We start from the raw sequence: 21,592 nt of genomic DNA on the forward strand, positions 1-21,592 counted from the left end.
AGAGTGGAACTCGGAAAATTTTACCTTGCGTCCAGTGAAAGCTGCACGATGTAGAGGAGTGTCCCCCATGTTGTTTAGCACATTTAGATCTGCACCAGCCTACCAACACAGAGACTGGTAAGGCATATTGGAAACATACAGTTTATCACTATGAAGAAACTGAGTTTTTTCTGGAGGGTAGCAGTACCGACACTTGATAAAGAATGAATTCCATGAATTAGGAGGCTTCCTCTATGCTTTACTAAAGTATTCAGAGAGAAGCTGCACCACAGCTCTCCAGTATCCCAGCATGCTTTGCTCCCAGGCTCTCTCCCCACCCCTCACAGGTCCGGAGAAAATGGTGTGTCACTAGGGTTGGGCTGTACTGCTCCAGTCAAGCAGGGAATCCCTTCACAATCCTCTCATTGTGCTGCAGGTAGACAGCCTGAAAACCAGTCTGGGTGAGCCAAGCAGGGCTGCTCTGTATACTGCTGTCATCCATCACAAGACAGACTGGAAGACAGCAGAGCAGACTCAGATGTATACACAGGAAGCCCCTGGCTGTGCAGCAAGTTGGCACTGAAGGGCTGTTTGGAGGTCTCCAGGTAAGTTTTTCTACCACGAAAGCAAACCTCAGAGAGCTCTCCCAGATCTTCTGAACATGTGTACACAGTCTATATTCATACTACCAAATGAATGAAAACGCATGAAAAGACTAATGGGCAGAAGTCTACAAAGATTTTACAAAGAGAGAACTTTTTGCTGCTATTCTGAAGCCAACTATCTCCATGCACAAGCTGCATAGAGGGTGGTTCTGTGTTGAAGTTGCATGTACAACTACTCTGCAACAATATACAGACATTACTGATCCAACTTGCCACAATTAAGAGGTTTCACTGTCTCCATGCTTGCTCCCTCCCCCTTTGCAGACCTAGTGGCAGTTCCCCCCACCCTCCTGCAACATGAAAACTCCTCCTTAGTTTGAATCTCAACCTTGTTTTTCCTATGCCTTCCCCACTCCCTTGATTCAATCCAATTCTCTTTTCCCTTACACATTACCTCCATCAGTGCTCTTTGCCCAGAACTGTGCTTTAAAAGATACCAAAAAGCCTTGCTACCCTTTAATAGCTGGGTTCTGCTGCTGACTGACCATGTCCTTAGGCAAGATATAGGCTCCTAATACATCTGTAGACATAAATCCAATTCCCCCTAGAATGAGAAGTTAGACTCCTGAATACTTTAACTTTTACTCCTCACTGTTGCAGACAGGGCTCTTCTAAATACATGTGACTTATGGACAAAAAGCATTTGATAATATAAAAATCAGTATTTTAAGGTTGAAAAGGGGAAGATATACCAAAAGCTTCCAAATGCAAGGGACAGCGCTTTATTTTATGTTGTAAGCCATTTCTTTGGGTATATTTCTAGAGTAAGAGCTGGAATCTTTTATAAGAGTGGTCTCTTTTCACTTTATCAGCACATTGCTAATATGAACTTTTGAACATGGATATGGGAAGTATGGCTTTTTTCAAATAGTTCAGAATAGATATAAGATTTTAAAATCTATGACTTTTTTATTATTATTTTTGAAGTACTATCAACCAAATCCCTCAAGACTAGATTACCAGATGACATACAGGTTACACTTATTTATTTTAGGGGTGGGAAAGAAGAAATCCACTGATTTGAAGCTTCCAGTGTCCAAGGCTGTTGCAGATGTTTAAGTATAGTAGTCACACAACTGGGGTCCAAGAAATTTTATACTCCAACCACAAAGTTATACAACATGCCATACAAGATATACATGGCAGCTCACTTGGTTTTGGGGGATTAGTTATAAAATTCCCTAAATCTCAAATCACATGATGACTAGCTGCTAGAGTGCAGGACCTGCACTGGGACCTTGCCAATGTGCGGAATCCCTGCAGGTTTCCTGCCAGGTCCTGCAGCCCAGGTAAAAGCTGTAGGGAAAGGCAGTTAGAAGAAGCATGGGCTGCTTCACACGTGGAAGAGGCAGCTGGGAAGCACAAAGCTGGACACTTCAGCTGAGTGGCTCCCATGGGTGCTCAGCAATGCAGTCAGGGCTTCCAGCTGCATGGAAATTTAAGAGATGCGGGGCGCCATAAGCCTGATAATCAGAAGAGGCTTCCTACATTTAGCTCATGGTCCTGTGCAGTCCTTCTCCACATCCCACCCCACCCCAAACCTGACTTACTTTCAGGAACTGGGGGGAGTCCCACAGGGAAGAGGATGGGGATGGGACATGACACGCTGGGTTCCAGGGCCACCCTTAGCCTGAACCCACTGATTAGACAGGAGCCAGCTATGCCGCAGACCCTGGGACTGTCCCATGCCTGATCATGATGCACAGCTGAGTCTTGGGATCCAGCAGGAGCAGCCATACCACATGTTCAATTAAATGAGTTGTACAAGCCATCAACTAATACGCAGCATCAATTTTTGTAAACTACACCATAAATCTAATATCTGCCAGGACCCTGGAGAGCCTATAATAAAAAATTCAACTAAAATTATTTGTCCTTGGATTGCAAATATGTACATGTTATTCCATGTAAATTTCAGGCATACGTTACCTCTGCTGTTGCTGTAGTGTCATCGCCTTTTTTTTTTTTTTTTTTTTTTGTGGTAAGGGTAAACAGTAATAACTATTTGGAATCTAAAACAAAGTGTTAAGGTAGTCCAGATTTTTGCATCTCTGGACCATGTGAAATACTGGTCATGACAATACTGAAATGGTGCAAGTGAGACTATTTGCAAAAAAATAGAGTATCAGGTAGAATAAAACACCACTTGAAAGCATCCCCCATTGCCCACTACTGTCTTGGTTTTTTTGCTACATTAATTTTATAGAAGTTATCTGACATGCTAAGTGTAAACAAGCAACTAAAACCACAGGTTTTAACCCAATCAATTTGTCTACACTAGACTTCAGCAGGTGCTTAAGTGACAACCACAGTTTAAAGGAATGTGCAGGTGTTAGTTTAGACTAGAGCCAAGAAGGATTTGTATCTTTTGGATCAAATTTAGGGTTAGGTACATGCAAAACCTTCAGTGTGCAGAGACAAGTCAGGTATTTTCACAGATGTACAATATGCACCTAGAAGTGTCATGGCATAAAATTAGATGCAAATACGCATGTTTCTTGAAAGAGAAGATCTCTGGATAACAGGCATTTACAGTGCAATGACACCCAATCTAATTTTAGAACTAACTAGCTACATTTTTGGCACCAGTAAAAGCCTAATGGCAGCAATATAGGCTCAGCACAGTTTAGTTTTAAAGTGTAGACAGCAGTCACTTTGGGCACAGTGTAGAAGTACCCTAAGCTTTGCCTTTTTCTAAAGAAACAAGACTCTTGCAGTAAAAAGGACTTCCCCATTTATTCTGTCATCTTAGATGCAAGATTAGCAGACAGGGACTTGCTCAGCAAGTTTTTCACAACTGCTTTATGCAGAATTCTGAGGCTCATTTAGAAGTACAAATATTAGACATACCTTCAGCAAATCCTCAACCACATTCGCATGTCCAAAATAGCATGCAAGATGAAGAGGGGTCCAACCCAAATTAGATTTACTCCTGCCTAAAAGCATGAAACAAACAGGTAAATAGGTTTGTGGAACAAGACGAAGTACGTTTAGTGCAAATTAACGTCTTCCCGTCTCAGACATACAATATGGATAGGAATTCTCTGCGACAAGAGCTATATAAAACCTAAATGAGACTTACTGATTAGACAGATGTTTATAAAGACAACATGACACAAGGCGTTTTTTAATCCATCAATTAAAACAGCACCAGAGCTTCTCTTTAAAGGCATTCTCTCAGATAAGGGCCATCCAACCTCCAAGCAGACAGGGACAACACAGTACAAGGGCTCCAACCTGCCATGCTCCCCCTCTACTCCCCCTGCTACTGTACTGCATGCAGTTAGTCCCAACCCCATCTCTCCCTCCCAGCTATGGGGCCAGGCTGGGACAGCAGTACTGGCTCTGAGCCACTGTTATGGGTCCAAACTGAAGCCATGCTTGGCATCCTAGGCTGCAGCAGGGGTGGAGCCTGATAGCACAGAGCAAAGGTAAGGAGTGTAGCAGAGAGAAGGAGAATTGGTGGGGGAAGACTGGGGAGGGGCACCAGGGCAAGCAGAGGGAGGGGAGACAGGCAGCAGCTGTGGCTCTGGGTTGGGAGCTGAAGTCATAGCAGTTGTCGTCCCCCCCACCCCATTTAAAATGGAAGCAGGGGGTGGGGGGCAGCTCATCCTCCAACTGAGTAAATACAGTAACTGCTCTTATTCAAAAAACTGTCCTGGCATATGCTTACAGGGAAATTGCCACCCAAGATGCTGAGAATCACTTATGGTCCCATCTTCAACAGGAACATAATGTTGCTGTCTGTACAGGTGAGAAGTGGGATGGCAAGCAAGAACAGCAGTATGGTCATTAACACTATATAGATATAAACTAAAGTTGCCTTGAGAAGGCAGTACTATTTAGATCCTTTGAATTAAACTTTGTATACGATAGCTCAGAAACTAGAGACAGCATAACTGCATTAGCAGGACACCCTGCCCAGGATAATTAGATATCGCCTTAGTTTTCATCATTTTTGTTTTTACAGGGAGCTTGCAAAAAGGGCCTGAAGCCGATTTCAAAGAGCTGTTAAAACAGCTTGTTGAAAAGAAAAGAAAAAAAAGTTTGAAGAAATTCAGGTTTATTATAACTGTGTTCTAAACAGCGATCCTATTAGGGCAGCTACCTCAAGGCTGTCTGCATTAGAGCAATACTGTACTGAAAGTCCATTATTGAACTCCCTTCACTTGTAACCAAACAATGCCTAAACTTCTCCCTGATGCAGAGCCAGCTACTCCTGTGCTTCAAATCTAGGCCTTTCTTTCTGAAGTGTTATGGTTAGCTAGTAAGCTTAAACAGAGGATAAAGAACCTTCTCTAGGGAGAAGATATTGATTTTCTGTCTCTCTACAAGACTGAGGCATTTATCCAGTGCTTGGAAACTGGCTTTCTTGAGTGCAAGAAGAAAAAAGTAATTCCTGACTAGCTGCTATTTCAGGCATTTGGAAGGGCCCATTAAGCAGGCTTATGATAGCAGCTGAGCAAAGTCCCTGTTTTCCCCTAATTGGAGAGTTTCCCCTCTTTAAGATCAAAGTGGTCTATATTTCAGATGAAGCTGGTCCAAGTTCATTGGGGGGGGGGTTTAAAATAGATCTTTTCCACATGAGTATGATAGGAGGCTCTTGGATGAGATTTGAACCTATCTTTATCCAAGATGCTGTCAGCCCTACAGTAGCAAAAGGCCCAGGTCTAATCAAAGTGACTGCCAACTTTGCCTAGACACAAAACACTCCTGCCAAAAGCTCAGCTTTCTCAGCCACCCCTACTCTTCTCTCCTGCTTATCTTACACTATTTCTCTCTCAAAGGAGATTTGAAACCATTTGCCCAGTTCAATTCGATGTGCAGCTTCTCCATTTAGAGACGACAGATTCCTAATGCTTGCCTTCATTATAAGAGAAATGCAATATAGGCAATGCAGTGCTTCTAAAAGTTCAGTTTTGAAAGAAGTTGTTTCAAAGTTTTCCTTGATCATATAGAAGACACCGCTTGTGCATAATAAGCATTGGTGTATTCCACAAGTAATAGTTTTGGTGAAAATGAAGATGTCATCAGTTCCGATATTAGCAAACTTAACTTTATGGAACAGTAGTAAACAGTTGAAGGTTTTGTTCCGCACCCCCCCGCCTTCAGTCTGGAAACAGAACTACAGACTGTTTACTTAGACTAAATAGCTAGACTACCACTACAATAATCCCCATCAAGGGAGTTTCCTATAAGCAGAGCCGGAAAAAATAAAGGAATTAAAAAACAAAACAAAACAACAAAACCTACAGAAAGCTGAACTACAGCTTTCCAATTCAGTTTATTTTCTGTAACATTCTACATACAAACGTACAAGAAAAAACATGAAACTGCTACAAGGGTTTTACAATACCTACTTCTTTTATCTGAAGATATATGCCATTGTAATAAAATACCTTTTAAGGGGAAAAGTAGGCAAAAATTCACAGGTATAAATTGGTTACTAACGCCAATGAACTCTGCAGACTTTAAACAGGACTGCATTAGGTCAAGTTTGTCATCTCAGAACTATTTATCATTCAAGGAAATTCTTCAGTTCAGTGCAACAGATAAGAGATGAGGAAGAGCTGGCCCACATATCAGCTTTGCTTCTTCCATGTCCAAAACACACATCAGAACTGGAGGGGGTGGGGGAAGGGCACCCTCTGCTTCCCATTACCTTGTTTTGAAAAAAGTAACAAAAAAGGTGAAAAGTCTAAAAATCAAGCGGATTTGGGTACTTAGTTATCAGTTCCATTGCTTTAATAGAACCACTTCACAACTAAAATTTACTGACCACATGATAAGCTACCCTTCCTTTCTGCATTTTGTGCAAGTCACTATGGCTATACAACAGCTAGAACAAAAAAAAAGGGCAATAATCAAACAGCAGATTCTCCCTCATCCTGCTAACAGGAGAACTATTCTTCATTTCCATTCAGCCGATTCTGTGGCCATAAAAAGGTCAGAGCTGGAAGGAGTCCACGTAGAACAGAAACAAAGCATCAAGAAATAGTTACATAAAAAGGGATGAAGAAATACTGTGCAACAGCCTTCTCTGCACTCAATCTTCAATACCAAGTGCCGGGAAGGTAGAGATTTAAGTCTTCTGACACCCTCCTACAACTGGAAGCATTGTAGGAAGTGTTTCTATTCTTAGAGAAATTTCCTTTTGAACAGTTTTTCCTAGAAGACTGTGGGGGAGACTATGCAGATCCCTTCTGCATCTCTCCTCTATTTTATGCAGTCAATTTGTGGCAGTAATGTGTATATTATCCAATTGTTCAGATTAAGATAAACCTTGATCCCCAGTCTCTTTAGGCATGCTGCCATTACAGTAAAGGACCTTGTCGAATACCCTAGGGACTGTGAACAGTCTGAAAGACTGTATTAGTAATACACTTTCCATTAGAACAACAGTTTTCTGTACTTTTTGAGCACTCCAATATGGAAGCAAGAGCATGTCATAATCTAGTCTATGGAATAAAATGACAGGATAAGAGATTCAGAACTTGAAAATGACAAGGACTGGGAGATGCAGAACGGGTCATTATACCCCCCGTTCTTTCAGAAGGAGCAGTTAAAAAAAAGGAAAGGTCTTAGAGACACTTCCTACAATGCTTCCAGATGTAGGAAGTTGTCAGAAGATTTGTCAGCGTCTCAAGCATTCCTCCCCTTACTATCCATCCATGTCCTAGTGGTTATGGATGGTGAAGACGGTCAATTTAGTGATTAATGCTTGCTGCATTTCACTGAAAAGGCCAAAGAGACACACATCATACTGATGCTGGAGAGTCCAACGCAGAGTTGACAAGCACTGTGGCAGTCCTCTCAGGACAAAGTAGTGATGGCATCATAGAGATCCCTCTGTGAACCCACATTCAATGCCCATTTCAGCTGGATGCAGAAGAATCTGGGCAAAGTTCCACTTTGATGTTCTAGGATACTGGAGCCTTGGAGGAAACGACTTGTCTCTTAACTGAGAAGTCGCCTGTGCTTTCCTTGACATTAAAAGCAATTCTTCTTATGGCAGAGGCACCAATGTAGAAGAGTCTCTCAGTGTTCCAGAAGCTGGGTGTGGGGGATGGGCCTGATCTCTAGGAGTTGCTTGGCAGGATCCAAAAATGGCCACATTACTATAGAAGATGCAGCTCCAGTGTATTCTGGTCTTCAGTGTGTGCTACCAGAAGGACCTGCAAGATGAATCAAATGCGTCTTTCCCTTCGGTATTTTTACAGAGGACTCCCTATCCAGACTTAGCTGCTGGAGACCACAAAACTGTAATAAGGTCATGAATTCGGTCTTCTTCCAAACCTACATTAAGTAAATCAAAGTTTCAGCAGTCTATCAGACTGAAAGCTTCCAATATCAGACAAGGTTATATACAAAGTAGTCTTGGTTTAGTGGAGTTGCCCAAGAATCACCACTATACAAGATGGAGTTCATTTCTTCAAGTGTGAAAACAAGTTCACTTCTGATGGCATAGGGGCCAAGTCTCAACAGTTTCACAGCAAAATGGCTGTATGCAGCCCAGAGTGCACACAGCAGACAGAGGAAACTAGCCATGTTGGCTTGAAGTTAAAGCAGAAGGTAGCACCTTAATGACTCCCCAGATTTATCACTGGATTTGTTACGGAAAAATTCAGCATCAGTACTTTTATGTATGCTGAAGACTTAACAGCAGGGATCTGGATTTTCCGTTTCCCATGGAAAAACAGAAAACTATGGATTGCACCCCTAAAAGAGGAAAACAAAACAAAGCAGGTTCTTCCTTTTAGCAGAGCTGCCCATGGATTTCCCACTTTTGCAGAGATCTCTGCAGGCTGGCAGAGTTCCACCCTGCAAGAGCATCTTGCAAAAAGAGGGTGGCAAACCTCCAACCCTGTCCAGAAGGGGAGGGCAAGAGGGCAGGGCCTAAGGCTCTCAAGAGAAGCAACCTGAGCTGTGTGTGGAACCCAAGGCAAATCTTCCCATGCAGGGCCCCACCCCTGCTCCGATCTTAGACCCGGAGAAGCTGCCACAGCCATTGGCACAGGGGGTGGGGACGGGCTGCAAGTCATTGGATGCAGAGTCGCTACTCTTCTCAGTTCCACCTGGCTCCACAGGGACCCCCAGCAGTTGCCTTGATTTGCTCCCCCCCAGGGATGGCCCTGGCTCTCAGTCACTCAAGACTTAGCTCAGGCTCTCTTTTCCTTCCTGGAGCCTGAGCTAAGTGCAGCTTCCAGGGGGCCAGGGACCTCCCTCTGGCAGGGCTGGAAGGCAGGGAGTAGGCATGTGGATAGGGGCTGAGGAAGTGGGGAGGTGTTGGGGGAAACCCCACATGGAGGGCCCGCCCAGCCAGCAGAACATGGACCAGGAGCTACACCCTTAAAGACAACCCCCACCCCCAACAACAACCCAAACAAGAAACCCCCAAACCCATGGCCTGAGCAGACTCCATGCTTCTGTGCATGTCTTCAGGTAAGCCGTACATGGAAGCTTGGAGCCTGCTCAGACCAATGGTGTGCAGCTCCTGGTCCACCTGCCACTAGCCAGGAGGGCTTCTCACCTTCATTTGCAGCTTCCTGCAGGAGTGTGGGAAGCCCCACAAGGTGTAGAGCCCACTTGGCCAATAGCTGGAAGCTCCTGGTCCACGTACATAGGCCAGGCTGGGTGGGCTGTGCGCCTGTGCAGCTTCCTGCACTCCTGTGGGATGTTGCACCTGGAAGTGCAGAGCCTGCTTGGGCCAACAGCATGCAGCTCCCATATGCACTCCCCACTCGCACCTTCCTACATACTCCAGTCTCATGCCCCCCCCCCCATATCCACATCCAATACCTTCACAAATCCCCGCCACACACACCCATCTGTACAAAGTACCCACATATATTTCTAAAGAAGGTTCAAATAGTGTTATATTTAGTTTACTTTGTAAAAAAGTACTTAATTTTGCATAATTGAGTTTTCCTGCACATACATTCCCTGGGTTGTACCTTGTGGGATTGCCTAGGGACTTCTTCACAGCACACTACCTCCCAGCCAGGAATCTTGCCCCAAGCCTCCCACCTGTTCACAGCCCCTGCAAGCATACTCTCAGTCTCCCATTGCTCCACAGATTCTAGAAGCCTGCCTGTCCCCCTCCCTTTCCACCTCCTACATGCTACAACTGCATGTAGTGTTAAGCAGGCTTTGGAAATGGGCATTTGGAACTAGTTGATCTTCAGCAGTTGTAAAACTAAGAGTCCATTAAGAAAGCAGTAGCATTTATTTACAGCTGTTTATGTACATTTAACTCCATTCTCTGTTAAGAATATAGACTACAGAAGTGAAAGAGAGAAATAAAGGAAGTGTGATAGAAGTTGCAAAAAAGAAAAAAATCCCAGGATTCACAATAGAGCAGCGAGACAAGCCTGTGTGGTAGCAGTGAATATATCATTTTGTCTTTATGTGTTTTCATGCAAGTCAATGGTTTTTATAGTTTAAATAAGTTGTTATAGGCAGTTTTAATGAAAACTGAACCAGTCACCTCAATCTGACTGGTGGGGTAACTGGTGACACCCATTTAACTCAAAAGCACAGTCTAACCAGTGACACAAGTCTGGTGACCCCAGTCATTATTTGTGGGTTGATTCCCTATTGTGGTTCAGTAGGATAGGCTAAATGATGGTTCAGTTCTAGTTTAGGGTCAAATCAAGAATTGGTGTTTTAGGTTCTGGTTCAATTCCAGTTAGATTCCCAGTTGGAGCAAGGGGCAGTGGAACAGACACCCAGGGAAGCTGTGAGCTTTCCTTGTTGAACACCTCCAGTGCAGAGGTTGGTTAGCCACCATTCAGGGGTGTCCCAAAGTTCCTGCTCAGACTCAGCCCTGGACAGTCCTAGCTACAGGGTCTTGCCCTTCTGGCTCAGGGTCAGACTGATGCTGTATTAGGGTCAGGAATGAATTTTCCCCTGGTCAGACTGGTACAAGACTGTGGGCAGTTGCCTTCCTCTGAAGCAGGGGCACAGCCTCTGCTTAGAATCTCATAGCAGCTGCCAAGCATATGCACTGGGGCAAGCCCCACAGGCAGTGCCAGCTGACACCTGGCAGCCCTGTGTTGCCTCCAGGTCCCCATGTTTCAAGGCTCCAGTAGGGCTTGCCACAATTTGCTCTAAGGGAAAGGCATTCCACCTTTTCTGTGAGGGGTAATGGCATATCAGGGCTGCTCAGTACCACAAAACAGTGTGGAGTGGGGGGCAAGTGCAGCTAGACCTGCATCCTGGTAAGGGGGGGGGCAGGGGAAGGGACAACAAAAGCTCTGATCTTCTCTGATGAAAACCCAAAAACTCAAACACTAAGATTTATTGGTATTTAGCATTTATTCTATTACAGTGATTGGAGTATTAGTAGGCTTCCAAACTGCTTTAAAAAACAAAAAAAAAACAAAACTGTAAGTATATCAATAAAACATTGTGTTGAACTGATACCCATATACATAACAGCCTTTCAATTTAAAATCATAGATTGCAGGGTTTAAAACAAACAAACAAACAAACACACACCCCAGAGAGAATTTGCAATTTTTTTTTTGATCTGATAAAACCAGGATCCCTGCTCAACACTTACTGCTTGAGAGCTAGATACAAGATCATAAAAGACCCTTGCATTTACCCTGCAAAAAAACCTTACCCGTTTCAAGCACTTTACATTTTTTGCAGGGTAAATACAAGGGCCTCTTATCTCTTGATCTTCCCTCCCAGCAGTAGAACAAATAAATTCATGTTCATTCTTCAGATTTTGCCGAGGGCTTTAACAATAGAGGCATCCGAGTAAAGCATCCATGGCTTATTAAGTGAAGAGAAGCTGCAGCAGAGGTATTTGTTAGTACATTAGACTGACTCAGGACATTTGGGCTTATCTGCAGCTTTGCCAATGACACCACGTACAGTGCTGGGGTGAGCCAATTTGTCACCAAAATCATTATTTCCCCATCCCATCCCGTTTTGGATATTCAAACTGTAAGCTCTTCAGGGCAGCAACCATGTTGGTATTATGCAGCATACAATAAGGCAATTAGTCCCATTTGCTGTGGGGAGACTTTGGGGCAAAGACAGATGTACATATGCCCAAAGGTAGTCTGCATCAGTTTTGGTTACTTATGTACCATGAAAGTTACACCATGATGAAGAGCAGAGACATGCAGAAAACCTCAGGTAGTTCATATGGTAATATTATTCTAGGGTCTTGCTGCTAGGCAATGACGGAACAGGTAATAGCCTCTTTCTCTTTAGCAAGCTGCTACTCCAAGATGGAGGGAGAAGATCTAAACCAGAGTTGTCAAAGATATGGTCTGCAGGCTGGATCCAGCCCACTAAGCCCCACCATTCAGCCCCCAGTGCTGCTCCAAGGTCTTATCAAACCTACATAGGACAGGATACATGCTGGACCAGCCCTGTGAGCAGGGCCTGGAATGCCTGCCTCAACTCAGTGCAGACCCCAAGCAGCCATAAGGGGTGCTACATGAAGCACAGACTGAATGCAGGTGTGGGGCATAGATCACAGAATGGCTAAAGTGGGCACTGTGCTGCCCACAGTACCCACACCAGCCAGACTGTGCTGCATGCAGCACTCATTTGGGCAACCATGCCGTACATCGCACCTGCAAGCACCACGTGCAGCATAGGTCCCCAACTGGCTAGGGTAGGTGCTGCATGTGGTTTAGTCTGGCCAGGGCAGTCGCCATGTGGAGCAGAGCATCCACTCCAGCCAATCTAGGATCTGTGCTACATACCTCCAGCTGGACTGCACTACACATGGCACATGTACCAACTGCTCCATGATCCACATCACATGCAGTGCAGGTCCCAGACAGGCTGGAACAAACACCAGACCTGGTATGCTGGGGGGGGTGGAGGGGAGGGGGTGGAAAAAACAGGACTGGACAACAGCTGGAATCCTATGGTCTCGATCCAGTCTGTGGATTGGCCCCATGCCACTCACCTAGTCTACAGGGCCAGATAAGGGTTCCACACCCCTGATCTAAAAAACTTAGACCAATAGCATTTTAACCACAATTCTTCCACAAGGAAAAAATTCTCTACTAGACTTGGCAGTTACACAAAATGTAACTGGCATTGTATTACACTAGAACTGTTCACTTCCCCATAACATACCAGTTAAGGGATTTGGTATGTTACATGTGTCCAAGTTCTTAATACATTTCAACTTTTCTTGTCCCCTTATCCAGAGAAGTCTGCCTCTCATTCTGCAGCTTCTGCCCATGTCCCATAGCATGCATCTTGCGATCCAGAATTTCTACAGGATTTCCAACTTGTAAACTCAAGATGCATCAAGCCACACTTTTTTCGTCAGTCTCTCTTGTAGTGCAACACAACACAGACATGCTACAGTTGCATCATACCACTTACACGTTAGGGCAGGTTGCAGTACGAAAAAGAAGCGTTACACAATGGCAATGTCTCTTACAAAAAAACCTCTTTTTTGCTGACCCAGGGAAAGTAGATGCAACACATTTAACTCCTGCAAGTTCTGGGTTTTGTTTTTTGGCATTTTTTTCTACCAGTACATTCCAATTTACCTGCACCCACACATTTGAGTCTCTTCAGAGCTGAATGTACATTTCAGTATGTGTATACTGGAAAATACTTTTTTTGGCACCATCATTCACTACTGAACCTCTTCAAGGAAAAAGATGGTGGAGGTGTCATACTTTAAGCTTTAATCTTGATAACTCCTCTTTTAAAGAGTAAGCATACTAACCTTTACAGTTGATGTTAAGAGGTATTATTCCTTTATCCATGTTTTCCAGCAACTGTCTAACTTCTTCAGAGTTTCCATTTCTGGCATCATGAAGAAGCTGTTGCTCTGCTTCAGTGCTCATCTCTAAATAATAAGTGCAGACTATTAGTTATTACAGTAGTACTATGCCCCTCCCCACAAAAATAGAGACAAACAGCATGAAATATAAAACTTGCTATTGAGGCAAAGTGATCATCTTGATTACTAGACAAGCCAGGGAGTATCACATAGTTAACTCATGCCATGAATTCAGAGGCCCACTCAGGCTCATGCAACTGGGGTGCTGATCCTTAGAACTCAGCTTTTGCTGTTAAGACCCAAATGGAGGGAAACTTTTTTTAAGAGAACCTTTCAACTCAGATAAGCCCACCTGTCAACCATCAGGTAGTCTTTCATCCCCATCTTGGTTTTCAAAGAAGTACAATTTTGTGTACCCTGGCTAGTCCAAAAGCTTGTTTCAGGATAAACTGAAGTATTTTTAGCAATGCAAGTCAACTGAAGACCAGTGCCACTAAGTACATGAAGTTCCAGGGTACTGGCTACTCAAGTCAGAGAAATATCAAGCAACCTAAAAGGGACTTAATATTACTAGAAAATAGGCTGCTGTAAGATTATGGCTTAATTGATGATGGGACTGCTATTGCTAGTGACCAAGGATCTTGCATCCTTTTTGGTAAAAGAACCATGAGGTTGCATGATTGTTGCTCCCTTCAGACACGCAAGGGAGCCATGATACTATGCTAATAAAAAGTCTTAAATAAGCCTGTTGATAAGAGACATGGTGCATCTACACAAGACACTTCGAGTGCAGTAAACTAGTTCTACTGTGCATTAGCACAGCACGCACAACCTATGCTAGTGCACAGTAGAATTAGTCTATGCATTCATGTCACCAAAAAAGCATGAGCCAGTGCCAGTGTGCAGTAGCACCAGTTACAGCACATTAAAAGGTAGTACCTACAAGTACAGATACTAAACTTAATGAATGTGCAGATGTACCCAGTATCAGCTAGTCAAATTATTTTCTGGCGTGGCAAAACAGCTTAAGGAGGCTGGATCCATTGCAAACCAGTACAGTCTACGTGGTGGCAGGCATGTGTGACCCAAGGGTGAAGGGGGACATCTGCAGCAGCAAAACGCTTCATTGCCGGGCAGAGGTGCTGGTGAACAGAGGCGGGGGAGGATGTGGAAGGGGGTCCACTTTCCTGTGCCCATTCCCCACCACAAGAAATGCAGTTTTTCTGTCTTCCCAAATACAGTATTAGACATTTGAAAGTTTTTCCAACTTGCTGACTGCTACAAATCAACTGTCTCAGAGTTAGTCTCATAAAAAAAAGGGTTCCTTAAGTCAGACATGATTTAGGACTCCTTTGAACAGGTTCAAGCAGCAGCCTGTATATAACAATGGACAAGTCTACTACATGTGGTGAATTACTGTTCGAGAGCATCAGCAGATGACTAGGTTAGCAGGCTATGGACACAAGGCAAATCTCAACAAGTCCCTACAATGTACACAGAGCTGGCTGGCCTTCAACCTAGTCTTGCAGAATCTAGACTAAAAATAAAAATTGGAAAATTTCTGCCCTTATGCTTACAGACTCATTAATACTTGGAAGATCCTGTGTAATGATCAATATTCCTGTGTCCACAGACATTTTCCATGTACTCTGCTGTTTCCTGTTAGTTTCCCATGCAGGAAAAATAGAAGGCCAATCGAGCAGAGCTCTGGATCTAAATAGTTAGAGTCGGCTGAAGTAGGAACTCACTGCATCACCCAGAAAGGATATACCTGTGGAGGCTATACACCCAGACAAGTTATCCAAATGCTAGTTGTTTCTAGACTTGACGCAAACTTCCAAATTTCACAGCCTAGCAGCATAAGACCCAAAAGTGACATGCCAGGAATTCTGCTACATATTTTGTTATTTCTTTAGTAATTATCTGGTTGAGAACAAAGGTCACCCACCACCACATCTGGACAAACAAGTCCAGGGAGGGGAGTGGGAAGAAAGCAAGCAAGATAGGTCAAGTTAATAGTTCACAGTACTGGTTCTCAACTCTGAAGTGCACTGCCTTTTTTGGTGGCTCACAGAATGCAGTGTTTTAAGAATCAAGCAGTGGGAATGGTAGGAAACAACCATATGGAAATAAGACACTTGCATTTTCTGCTATCTCCAAAAAAGGGTAGGATAAGCACTTGTCTGAAACAAGGTTCCTCAGCAAGATTCTCCATCTGAAGTCAAGAGGTACATTTCTTTGAGGTGCTTCTACTATGACATTGTATCACTTGCAAACATGCCATATTAACAGTGTGCAAATACTACAGTGCACTCTCAATGTATCAACTGAGAAGGGGGCTCTCTGCAATCCTATTTGACACTATATTCTCCCTTCCCTCATCTTTGGGTTAGGAGATTCCCTTTTTGGTAACCCATCCAGTTGCTCCACATATTGTGTGTAAACACTAGCAGAGCAACCACTCTTTTGATCAGCACTTTGCCCTACATTACTAGAACCATTTGAGCACTGAAGAGGAGGCCATGCAGACACTGAACAAGAGTCTTTTGTCCTAAAGTCACTGTCACAATTTAGAGTTAACAACCAGAAATTAAGAGACAAACAAACAAAACCTGGAACAATTTCTCCTCTCTCGTACCCAAGAGTCAGAAGGGAGAGTAGATGCGTAATGCCAAGATAGAACAAGATGAGTTTATTCTAGTACTTTAATCTCCAATTACTCACAATTACTTTCTCTAACTCTTCTGTCTTGAACATACTTAAAAGGGAAGAAACATGACTTACTATTAATCATGGCTTGAGGTTTTTTGTTTTTTTTTTTTATTATATAATGGAAATTTTTGTACAGCAAAAAGGGAGATCTGCCTGCAGTTACTTTCCAGCTTAAGACTGCAGGTGATTCAGAGCATGAAATTCTTTATTTTGGGTGTACACCTGGAGTCAAGCTTACAGCAACAGCCTCAAAATATAGAGTAGTGTGAAGCTGTCCACACCAGCGAAAGCTGTGCTCTTTATTAGAACTGAGCAACACAATAAACCCAAGTTGGTTCCTTAATTATAACCCTCAAGTTCCAGAGTCAAGGAAAGAAATGCAAAGGACAGACTGGTACTTGGAAGAAGGTGGCAAAAGAACCATGGATATTGAAATCCTGTGTATACCCATATGGCGCAGACAGAAATTATGTTTGTCGCACAATCAGACTCCTGAAAGCGTTCTACAGCCCTGCTGTGATGCACGCGCATGGCTGCAGAGCACTCTTAAAGTTACTGATCACCCGATAAGTTAACCATCATCAAATGAGGGATCAGATGAAGGCACTCCACTTGAGAGCGCTTTAGAGAACTTGTGTTGCCTAGGCTTAAATCTGTTACACAATCAGGGCTGTGCTGATACAGCCTAGTCCCACCCCCAGGGCTCTCTGCAGAAAGGGAGCAGGGAACAGAGGAGGGGAAATGAGGTATAGCTGGAGTTTGCCTGGCCTGGAGGGGAAGGCAGGAAAGGATGGGACAGGTAGATAAGAGCCCCCCACCTTATGGCAGATTAGAAGCCCCCCAAGCCCACCCTACAGCTCAGGCTGGGCAAGCCCCAGCCAGCAGCTTACTCCCCCTCCCTTCCTGCTGACAGCCACAGAGCTGGGATGAGTGGGGGGGTTAGGGAAGAGAAGCTGCAGGCAGGCTCCTGCAGGCAGGTTTCATCCCCCTGCTCTGCTCCCCCCCCCCCCCCAAACCTAACAGACAAGTGTCTGTTGTGTCAGGGGGAGGGGGGCACTAACTCATGGCACTTTATGTAAAGGGCCATGAGTTAAAGTAGGGGCTTGCATGTCTGTCAGCACCCACAGAGCAACTAACAGAAAGGAGCATAGCAAAGCTTCCTTATAGTGCACCTGTCAGCTACTTCATCTTGGACTTGAAAAAAGCCCCTGTAAAAAATAAAGTGAGAAAAGTTGAATATATTCTCATCCCATTCGCTCCTCTTCCAAGGCCACCTACAACAGCCTATAGTAGGCACTTAACACACAATTACTAAGATAGTGGGGACATATCTACCCCTCATCAGATAGAGCCAAGGAGCACTGCCAGCATGCTGTGGACAGGCTGAGGCCAGTCGGTCACACAACCAGAAAGTCTCAATGGCAGCTTAAGCTTCATCTACCCTGGAGACTTGTGAAACATTGAATGCAAGTATGATTGGCTTGGGACCAATCCTATTTTGCCTGCATTTGTCTATCCCACACTAAGTTTTGGCATGTGAAATACAGGGCACAGACAGAAGTTACATTTGTCACACGATCAGCCCCTTGAAAGCACTCTACAGTCGTGCTCTGACAGAAGTGTGGGGCTACAGAGCGCTTCAGAAGTCCCCAATTACACAGCCAACCCATTATGAGGGTTCAGATAACGGAGCTTTGGAGCACCTTCAACTGCCATCTGCTCTGGCAGCTGTCCGGGGGTGGGGGGGGTTGGAAACCAGAAGCAAGGCTAGGGGAGAGAAGCTGCAGACAGGCAGCTCTTCAGCTGGATCAGCTCCAAGGCAAGGCTTGATTTCCCCACTTTCCCGACCCAACAGCAAACATAGAGGGTCAGTCTAACTCATGGTGCTTTCTGCATGTCTGTCAGCACTCACCGTCTGTTGTGTCCTTTTGAGTGACTGGTGCAACTCAAAGACAATTAGTTTTTTCACAACTGCAATGAACTACTTACTTGCATCTTTTCTACATCCATCATCAAGATACACAATATGACTGGATAAGAACTTAAAGTTTAGGATTGACAGGTATTCTAGAGATGTGCTTTATGCCACTTTAAAGCAAGTTTATGCACAGATGCTGAAAAGTGTTACTAGCTGGCAGCATTGCCCAACACAGGAAACTACTGTCAAAGCCTCTAAGCTGCATGACTGTGATGAAGAGCTCCACATTCCTTGGACCACTGAAACTTATCTATCAAGTCCAACTAAAATAAGAGGCGACTACTTCATGGTTTAAATCTGAACATATGTAGAAGGAAGGCAAAATAAATACTAACTATACAGAGGAAGTTCTTCCTCTCCTGCCTACCAGATCCAAGAAATAAAATTACTAGCCAATGTGAAAGGTCTGTGCAGGCATGCTCTCCCTCAGACTGCCTTACTCCTTTAAATTGCTGTCTAACTACACAGAGTTTAAATTATAAAATTGCCAAGCAACGCAAAAAAGTTTCTGAATACTGATCAGCATGAAGTTTGTACTTTTTGTTTAGTACTTCACAAAGTGTGCCAATGTTCCTTCACATTAGAGACTACTACTCAACAAGTCCTTCTTATGAAGTCTTTCTTTCATTATTTCATTTTAGAGTATAAAAGATGGAATCCCTGCACATAAGCACTGGATTTCTCAAATACATCTACTCTCTTAAACACAAGCCTCTTTACACACACAGTCCCAACTTCTCATTCACATTCTTAATGATCCATTACCAGATAAGTAAAATCTACAAGCTACAGATATCTGATAGCTATTCCAGCCCTTGGACCATGCCCAGTCAGAAGCTTAAGCACTCCTCTCCAGCTACTAGGAAAGGTAAGATGCTATTAGTCCAACAACCAAGCTACTGTTCTCAGCACCAGCCACTTGCTCTTGCTTTGATCCTTTCTCCAGCCAGAGGGTCTCCTGACCCACGTGGGCACAGCTGCGTAGCAGCAATATAAGTTAACAAAATTTTGGCTGGTTATCACAACTGCTCATGTTTTATCCAGCAACAGAAGTCTTGGAGCTTCCCATTTAATTATCAGTGCTCTGCCCAGTAGCCACAGAAGCCTTCCAGTGACATCACCAGGAAATGGAGGAGGCCCCAAACAAGCCCCGCTCTGGTCTGCGCTGCAGATGAATGGATACTCCCAAAGCAGGAACAGTTGCCAGCACACAGTCCATGGAGAGATGTTTCAAGCATGAGATACATTTGATTATTTCAGGCACTGAGCCTACTCTCAACAACCTAAGGAGCTCCCACCCAAATGTACACACCATAGCAGTCTCAAGGTACATCACGTTAACCGAGCAGCCTTAAGCTGTATGGAAATTATTTCACCCACACCCAACATACAAGTGAGAACACAGCACCTGTTCACAAGTGCTTAATGATGCTGATTTTAAGCCAGAACATTTATGTTAACCCACTTGACTTCTTCATTATTTAGAAAGGCTCTTTCCCATGCTAGCATGGCTTTCTGCAGCATCTAGGACAGATTCCTTACAAAGAAGGACCAAGGAGCTAGCTGATCAGTCCAATTAGGACCAATGCGATCTTACAAAAAATAAACATATACACACACAGATATACACAACAGAATCAGACAAGTGACAGTAAGACAGAAGGGCAAAATGACACCTTTAAAAGACAAACTGGTAGTCTTGTAAACTCAAGCAGAAGTAGGGTAAAGTGACACCTAGTCCAATTAGCCACTGCTCTGCCTGCTTGACTCCAGTCTCTCACAACCAGCTACCAGTCTCCTCGGAGGACTGATGATGTCCTAGTTCCTCAGGAGCGGAGCAATAACGTGATTTATGTCACTAGCAATGCTCAGGTAGATTTGGGAAGGGAGAGATGTTGTTAGCCATGTGAGTCTGAAGTCAAATGGAAGGGAGGGTAGACCCACACCTTACAGACTAATGAAAGAGAGAGAGAGTTACTAGAGTTAAAGATTATGCACACATGTATTAGTCTTGTTGATTTCTCTTGCTGCAAGCTCTTCTCCAGCCCAGAAAACTGGGTCTCTCTTCCCCATTACACAGCATCTGACCAAGTGACCTACTGGGCAGAGCACTGGTATTAAAGATAGGCAGCTCCAATATCAATGCTCTGCCACAAGCAGCAGCGGTAACCGGTCAGAGTCCTGTCAGCTTGTTTTGCTACCTACCTGGGCCATGACGCCCGTCGGCTGGAGAAGGGACCAAATGGGGGTGATCAAAGCGCGTGTGCGCGCGTGTGTACATAGCGTGGTACGGAAGCACTCCACTGAAGTACCCAGGAGCTCTGCCCAGCAGCTGTCTTTATCAGGCTGGGCAATAACGAAGCGATCAGCTGATCAAATGAGCTCCAGCCCAGGAGAGCCGGTGCTACAGACATGTGTGCGTCACACGTGTGTGCTACCTACCTGCCCGCTCCCCACGGGCAGACCCTGTCGCCCCCGCCGGACCGGGCCCCCTGGCTGCGGTCGCCCCCCGCCCCGCACCCCGCGCCGCTCACCGCTCCCGGCTCCGCGTGAGTCCCGCACGCTCCGCCTAGCGCCTACCCCTCCCCCCGCCGCCGCCCTAGTCTTTTATAGCCCGCAGGCCGCACGTGACGCGGCCCGGCGGGAGGGGGAGGATTCCTGTCCAGTCCCCCCGCTTCCGCCCATACTTGACTCCCAACAAGCGCCGAGAGGGAGAAAAGCTCCTCCCCCCGCGCCGCTCAGCGGCCGCTGCGAACTGGAGGGGCTGGGGGCGGGGCAGGCTCGCTGCCAGTGGGGGGCGGGGAGAGCCTGGTGTCGACTCCCCTCGGTTCGAGTCTGAGCGTGTCTGGCCCAGGGCGGCCGGGCTGGCGGGCCGCGGCGCGCGTCCAGCACAGCCAAGTGGAAGGGCCAGCCCCATCCAAACCATCCCATGCAGCCCTCATCTAAACCCCACCCGTAATGTGTCCGCACGGAGCGCGGCAGTGACCGCTCCAAATGGAGGCACGTTGCCATTTCAGCCCCACCGTGTGAACTCGCCTCTGGTGGGGGTCATATTCCAGGCTAAGCAGCGCCGGCCGTCTGCTTTGAACTTCCAGGGTCAGGCTGGGCTGGGGCTCCGATCCCTTGACAGCAGAAACTTTCAGCAGGGCGCTGCCCAGGCCACCATGGCATCCCACCAGGGAACTGAAGCACAGGAGAGGGGGGGTTGCCAACTGTGCTTCTATTCCGGGAGGTCTCGGGCAGGCCGCTGTGCCTGCAACACGCAGCAAGAGTGCCCTTGTGCTCCGGTATATCAGTTATGGATTATGGGGCACAGACTTTATGTCAGGAAGGGAAATGCACATTACTATTACATTTGAAAAACCTGCTGGACTACTGTATAAGTCACATTCAACATTTCATATTCATTTTAATGACTGCCCCATCGTTAATCTGGGTGACTCTCAGCAGCCACCTGGAGATTTATATCTAATCCCTGGAGAC

The 21,592-nt window shown here is 45.1% G+C and overlaps 1 protein-coding gene across 5 annotated transcripts in view; it reads right to left on the reverse strand.

Moving 5' to 3' along the window:
* OSBPL1A (oxysterol binding protein like 1A) overlaps positions 1-20,750 on the reverse strand; it is a 107,696-nt gene extending 86,946 nt beyond the window's left edge. For 2 of the 5 annotated variants that reach the window (XM_090039824.1, XM_090039829.1), the window contains exons 1-4: positions 20,315-20,586; positions 13,363-13,485; positions 3,495-3,580; positions 25-99 (exon numbers count right to left, since the gene is read on the reverse strand). In XM_090039824.1, coding sequence (XP_089895950.1) covers positions 25-99; positions 3,495-3,580; positions 13,363-13,485; positions 20,315-20,390 — 360 coding nt within the window. In that variant the 5' untranslated portion in view covers positions 20,391-20,586. Of the gene's footprint in view, positions 1-24; positions 100-3,494; positions 3,581-13,362; positions 13,486-20,314; positions 20,587-20,643 lie in introns of those variants that run through there. The other 3 variants (XM_090039826.1, XM_090039828.1, XM_090039827.1) reach the window with 3 other exon arrangements.
* Positions 20,751-21,592: the final 842 nt, after the last annotated feature.

The sequence above is a fragment of the Crocodylus siamensis genome, chromosome 3, assembly GCF_052110815.1.
Source record: "Crocodylus siamensis isolate JL-2025a chromosome 3, ASM5211081v1, whole genome shotgun sequence".
In the NCBI taxonomy this organism is placed as follows: domain Eukaryota; kingdom Metazoa; phylum Chordata; order Crocodylia; family Crocodylidae; genus Crocodylus; species Crocodylus siamensis.